This window comes from Lolium perenne, chromosome 3, assembly GCF_019359855.2.
Source record: "Lolium perenne isolate Kyuss_39 chromosome 3, Kyuss_2.0, whole genome shotgun sequence".
In the NCBI taxonomy this organism is placed as follows: Eukaryota; Viridiplantae; Streptophyta; class Magnoliopsida; order Poales; family Poaceae; genus Lolium; species Lolium perenne.
In genome coordinates, this window is record NC_067246.2 from 270,382,117 (window position 1) to 270,388,928 (window position 6,812).

At 45.5% G+C, this 6,812-nt stretch overlaps 1 protein-coding gene and 1 long non-coding RNA gene across 2 annotated transcripts; both read left to right on the forward strand.

The window, feature by feature from the left end:
- Positions 1 to 600: 600 nt before the first annotated feature.
- LOC127344583 (large ribosomal subunit protein eL20) lies at positions 601 to 2,734 on the forward strand. The gene is made up of 4 exons (XM_051370890.2): positions 601 to 757; positions 869 to 984; positions 1,083 to 1,146; positions 2,245 to 2,734. Exons 1-4 carry the CDS (start codon positions 743 to 745, stop codon positions 2,584 to 2,586), a joined length of 537 nt encoding a protein of 178 aa, XP_051226850.1. The 5' UTR covers positions 601 to 742; the 3' UTR covers positions 2,587 to 2,734.
- A 751-nt stretch (positions 2,735 to 3,485) lies between these two features.
- On the forward strand, positions 3,486 to 6,015 carry LOC127344582 (uncharacterized). Its single transcript, XR_007878070.1, has 2 exons — positions 3,486 to 5,009; positions 5,094 to 6,015. It is a non-coding gene; the product is annotated as an uncharacterized lncRNA (long non-coding RNA).
- The last annotated feature ends 797 nt before the right edge of the window (positions 6,016 to 6,812 follow it).

A 6,812-nucleotide genomic window follows, 5' to 3' on the forward strand; every position in this document is an offset into this window, starting at 1 on the left:
TCCGCTCGCTCCTCCATGTGCTCGATCTATCTGTTGCGCGCCCTCTCTCTGATCCTATATCGTGCTCATCACGCCTTCCCATCATGCTCCCCTCGCCTAGCCGCCAGAACCACTGCCCCCGCACAAGCTTCTTCCCCTCTACCGATTCCAAGGCACAAAGCCCCTGAAAGTCTGCCCCCACGATAGCCTTAGATGCCCAAGATCTCGACAAGCGATGCTACGTGGTTCCCTCCTCTGGCCGGTACTCCTGCTCCAACCCCACTTTCGGTTGGATGTCCTCGGACGCCCCATCTCCAAGCCACAAGTACATATCAAGATGTAGACACTGCCAATGTGGATGATTTTTCCTAATTTTCAAAGGGCTTATTTGTATAATCAGCCGGACACTTTTTCGGATCAGGGGAAGTAACAAATATCGATCGAAGGGAGTACTTTTTTTTATGGGTAATAAAAAAAATACATGGGAACATAAACTACTCCCTCCGATCCATGTAGTAAAAAGCGCATGTATAACGGCCCAGTAACTGAGAGAGAAGGCCTAAATTCGTGCGGTCCACCGAGTACCGGTGAATCAGACTATCAGAGCGGTAGACAAAGCCCATAAAGCACGGCCCGTTAGGGTTCCTCGTCCCCCGCACATAAACACTCCTGCGCGTCCGCCTCCGCCTCCTCCCTCGTCGGCCGCCATCTCCTCCTCAGGTTTAGCTCTCCTCCGCCTCCGTCCTCGAGAGAGCTCGCCAAAATGGTCGCCCACAGGGTAAGCTTCCTCCCCGCGCCGCCGTACTCCTCCTGCTACTGATCAGCCGCGCCCGCGATCCTCCCGTTTATCGCTGATCTCTATGTTTGTTCATTTGTGTCGTGCGCGCAGTTCCATCAGTACCAGGTGGTGGGTCGCGCCCTGCCGACTCCCGGCGATGAGCAGCCCAAGATCTACCGCATGAAGCTCTGGGCCACCAACGAGGTCCGCGCCAAGTCCAAGTTCTGGTCAGTCCCCTCCCGAACTGCAGTCGCAGAGTCATCTCCTTCTTCGCGCGCTCGTATGGAGGCCGTGAGCGTTTACTGATGGTTGTGTTTGTGCGCAGGTACTTCCTCAGGAAGCTGAAGAAGGTGAAGAAGGCCAATGGGCAGATGCTCGCCATCAACGAGGTACCACTTGTTCGCCACTGATGTAACCTTACCTATGTAAAGCCAACATCGCAATAGATCTTACTTTTGGTGAGTATGATCGAGGTTACGTAGAGAGATTTGGAGTGAACTGACTGGATAGATTGGTATTGTTTGTGCGGTTTCTGCTGATTAATGGTTTAGCGTGGTCTCATCCAGTCATACTAGTTTGCATGCTTAGGATTAATACCTATGCCCTGTTATTTTACTGAAACAGGGTATTTTGTGCAGCTATAGTTTGCTCCGTAATTACTTAACTAGCATGTAGTTGCTGTTCTTGTTTGTTTGATTTGTTAAGGATGAGGCGAGCCTTTCTTCTGGTGTAAATATACGTTGAATGAGCCATTCTGTGGTTATAATGTTATGTCCCAGTCCTTCTGATCATGCAATGTTGCTATACTTTTTGAATTAAGTAGCTTGTTGTATAGGGTTTGCATATGGGCACCCTGCATTAATGTGACAACAAGCAATGAGAGAAGCATCATTTATGTCCTCATTCCTATGCTCTGTTACTTTGTGTATATTTGTTCTTTGTTAAGTAATGTTTTAATAAAAAAAATCCACTGTCAGTCTGTCTTGAAATTTTGGTATACCTGTCTCTTCTCAGATGAATTCTAATACTCGAAAGCTTGTTGGTTCTCTTTCAAAGTCTTACCATCTTTTGTCATTATTGTGTAAGGGCTATCCAGTTATCTTGTATAAAGTCTTCATTTACTTCTATCCAAGGATAATTAGTTGTTTTAATATAATTGCTCTCTAAATTTTACCTGGCTGAAGCCAACTTATTTACACAAGTTTGTTGCTTGTTTCGCATAGCCTAATAATCTAATCCATGTAATTGCAGCATAATGAGTTAGTTACCCAACTATTCTCGCTGTAGAAACAAGTTAAGCTTTCTTATCTGGTGTATTGTAGAACTTCGGTATCATCATGTTTTGTATTCATGCTATGTGCAGAATGGGAAACCTGGAAGTGTTTAAAGCTGCACTGTGCTTTTTCTTCATGATGTTTTCTCAGTATATACATGGCTGCATTTTCTTGTCCTTTCTACTTCTAATTGTGTTGTTGTACATCTCTCAGATCTTTGAGAAGAACCCAACCACCATCAAGAACTTCGGCATCTGGCTCCGTTACCAGAGCAGAACTGGCTACCACAACATGTACAAGGAGTACCGTGACACCACCCTGAACGGCGCCGTGGACCAGATGTACACTGAGATGGCCTCACGTCACCGTGTGAGGTCCCCCTGCATCCAGATCATCAAGACGGCCACTGTCCACTTCAAGCTATGCAAGAGAGAGAACACCAAGCAGTTCCACAATGCTGGGATCAAGTTCCCGCTGGTCTACCAGAAGGTGAGGCCACCCACCAGGAAGCTCAAGACAACCTACAAGGCGACGAGGCCCAATCTGTTCATGTGATCAGGGAAAGGCTCTCTCACCCAGTGTTTTGTGTTTTAGCGTGTATGAGTCTGGAAGATTTTGGCTGTCGAAGTTTTGATGTCCTGTGGGTTATGCACTTTGAATGTTTGATGTCGCCACTCTGGAAGATGATACTTTGACACTCTTACTGTCTTGGGTACTATTACTACTGATCCAGTGTCGCTGCAGTTTCACTAGTTTGCAGCATTAACCTTCTAGCAATTTTCTCTGCAGCCCAGTTCACAGTCGTTTTGGTTTTGGTTGGGTTAATCCTGCTTGTGTCAACTTGCCTTCATTTGCGCCCCACTTGAACATATTTTTATAATGATATTGTTGAAACTAGCTTGAACATGAATAACCCTTTCTGGTACGAGATATTAAGGTTCTGGATCAAAACTTCACCAAGAAAGCGTCTCGACTGTAATAGAACACTTCGAAAATGAAAATGGCAGAAACGGCTATACCGAAGCTGGGGGAAACAGTCCGAGTGCCGCCAGTGTGCTATGGGGCGTGCCAGCGGCTGCTCTCTCCACTTGGGGAGGACTTGTTGATCAAATAAATAAATTTAGTAATTAGGGATGGAAATTTAAATGAACTTTTGCAAGTAGCAATTCAAATGTTGGCCAACATCTGACCATAAACTCACCGTCATCATAGTCCGGCTACCAAAAAAAACAACTTAGGTTTCATGGCCAAATGGATCAAAGGAAGGACGTGAGCGACGATGTGACCTCAATGACATCCGGGGAAATGGCTAGAGGCTGATTATTCTTCTTCTCTTCTAGCAAACAAAGTTTTTGTCATGTGTCCCTAATTCCACCGTGTGGTTGTCAAGCATAATATTTCATATTAGTAATATATATATATATATATATATATAGACAAAAGCTTTGGTATGTAACCTAACTCCAGCGCTAGCTATCGCTGCCGTTCAAATGGTCTCGAGATTCGTGCCAAGAATAGAGCAATCTTTTGCAAATAAGCTGATTTCCATTTAGTGGTTCGATGTGAATCCGGCCCACATCTGGGCACTCTGCTCTGCTGTTGGAGTCGTTGGGCTCGTCGCATTCTGTTGTATCCATTGGGCTCGTCCGGTACTGCTCGTCGTATCTAAGTAGTCTGTCCCGTAGACACAGACACACAGTCTCCTCTACTCTCTCTTTCTCACCGCAACCATCGCGTCTCCTTACCCTCCGGCGACGACCTCCCGTTCCGCCTCCCTCCACCTCCCTCGCGCATCCATCCCGTCGATCTGCCACCCATCCCTCCCCATCTCGGTAGCCGGCGGCGCTCCGCAGCCACTGAAACACGCGGAGTCTGGTGGTGGTTGGCCGTTTCCCTCAGCGCCCACCTCCGTCGCCCTGCGCTCGCTGGCCGGAGAGGAGAGCGAGGCCCCTCCGGCCCCCTGGCCTCCCTTTCACCTCTATGCATACCCGATTAGTTGCTATGCCCCTGTATTTAGGCTTGTTGCCTTCCGTTTGTAGGAGCGGCATGGAGGAGCCGGCGACTGTGCTTTGGGCCCCTGCTTTTGCTCCTGTACACCGTTGTTCTCATCGCTGGACAGGGAGAGGTCGGATCTGAGGCTTCTCCACCAAAATAATCTCTGGGATATCACCGAATCCGAACAGTATGTGAGTCCCCGCTTTCCCTTTCCAATAAATCCCTGCTTTTTCTGTGTTGATTCGCCGGATTCTGCAACCAATATCGTTCATCTCCGGCGTTCGGTTCTAAGAGCTTCATTTGTGCTCCCTTCCGGTTCTGGGGGAGAGGAGCATGCGCTCTTATCTTATTTGGCTCCGCTCTATACTTCTGCCAATGCTGTCCGCTCTGTATCCATGTGCACATTACACTGTTGCTTACATTCTCTGATTTATCTTGCTTATTTTGACCTGACCTTTGACCTGCAACACATTTGTTCTTCGAATGCTGTGTGACAACAATGTACTACTGCTAGAACTGCATCCTAAATATTGATTGTTCAGTCCCAGTAATGCTGATTGTTTTACTTATATGTTCTTGTATTTGTTACTGAGGAATGCTTTTCATTTTCAAAGCTAGTCTGCATAGAAGCTGTATGTCATGTTTACTCCTCTCATTCCATCTACTGCAAGCTGAAAACCAGTGTACACTGAATTTTGCTGAATCTGCTCTTTGTTTGACAAAAAAATAGATCTTGGGTGATAATTTGTCAGAAATTAGATATTCATTTGTGGAAGCACTTGGCGCCATACTTGTTGTACATTGTTCAAGGTTGCCGTGCCTTGCATTTTTTTCATGTAGAAGTCATTTGCATGTGATCTCTGTCAAAATAATGTGTTAGCAGGTGTGTTACTCGATGGATGCCTCCTCCTGAAGGTAAGATGCTCATCCTGATCAGAACAATTTTTGTGGGGCTTTAGGCTCGGTCACCAGATATGCTTAAGGTAACTTTGTTTCGGGGACTTCTATCTGGTATGGTTCTCTTCCAAATCATCTTGTTACTGAAGTCTGAAGCTTTTGCTTGTCAGGATGAGGTTCAACTGTGTTGTGATATCCAGGCAATTTGTGTACAACTTGAAACTGATCGTGATGGAAGACAAAGGAAGAACATCAGAGAGTGTATTCTTTATATTCTTAAGCAAATCGAATAGCTTAGGAGTGCTTTCATTTCTTTTGAATTTGTCTTTGTAAGAAGGGAAGCATACTGAGCGTCCCAGTTCATGGCCAAACCCCGTTCTGTTAGCTCCCAGGTTAATGTTTGGCATGGACAAGCGCTTGCTTGTATCGCCCTGTTGTATGAAACTATTACTTAGTCGATTGTGGGTTAGTTTTGCACTTGAGGTTTCTGTAGGTTGTCAGCATCGTTTGTGTTCTCATTGCTGGTAGATGGCTGCTGCATGCACTTGGGCAAGAAAGTAGCTGGGCTAGAGAAAAAGGTAGCTAGCTTCAGGATGGGTAGAGAATTCCCGTCCAATAATTTTGTTTCTGGCCATTGGAATCGATCTAACTTGGGCATGGCTCCCTATTCTAGTTTTTTGGCCTCTTTCTTTCCTGCAGCAACTGTGGACCTTGTGAATCTGTTTTATCTTTGAACTTAGAACATACGTCCTGAAGAAGCTCATTGTGGTTTCTTCTATTGCAGATCTACAAGGAGGAGCAACGCTTGAAGAAGCTCATGACGTTGCAAGGCCAAGGAAGAAGCTTAAAGAGCTGCATTCCTTCACATGTAGCTATGATGTAATGGTTAACCATCCAAAGTACAGTTTCAGTGTAATCTAATGTTTAAGCAATATTAAGAATTCAGAGTTATTGTGGTTAGTGCTGTAGCGAGCAGCCGCAACCCCTGACTTTAAATTGTGGTTAGCGCTTGTTCGGTCTACTATTGTTGAACTCGTTTGGTGCGATGCTGTAAACATTGGTTCAATGAAATCTGAAGAGGCGCTTGTCTAACCTCGTTGTTCTTCCTTTTCTTATTCATTTGTTTTGCTTCAGTTAACTTGATTCTCTTTATCTGAAGAGGTGTATTTTTAAGGGGGTGCTCTAAAATTGAAGTCGTGGTGCCGAATATTTTTGCTTGGTCTATAAAATGACTTGCAATGTTTGGAAGTTTGATTATCTTTTGAGTCTACTCTTACGTACTTAAGAATTCCAATCGGGTGCCAATAAAATTTTAGAAGGGTGCTTGAATACTTAAGTAGTGGTGTTGAATATTTTTGGTTGAGCTACAAAATGACCTGTAACATCGGAGCTTATTTTTGGTCGAGTCTATTTTTAGGTACTTAAGAATTCATCCGTGGTGCGGGTGTATTTTTAGGTAGGTGCTTGAGAATTGAAGTTGTGATGCCGGCATTTTTTTCTTGGCCGATAAACCGAATTACGATGATGGAACTTTGATTATTTTTTGAGTCTATTCTTAAGTACTTAAGAATTCCAACCGGGTGCTGTATAAATTTTAGAAGGGTGCTTGAATACTTAAGCAGTGGTGTCGAATATTTTTGGTTGAGCTATAAGATTATCCGTGATATTGGAGCTAGGGATTTGGAAGTTTGAATATCTTTTGAGTCTATTCTTAGGTACTTAAGTTTTCGCGGCGCCTCACAGAGGAGAGCAGGCGACTCCGCCGCCGCACATTCGCGCTCCGCCTTGGCGAGCCCTCCCACGGCGCTACGCCTCGGGGAAACTGGCCAGTTCGCGGCGCCGCCACGCGCACCTTCTCTACTGTCTCCGACACGGCGGCACCCGCACAG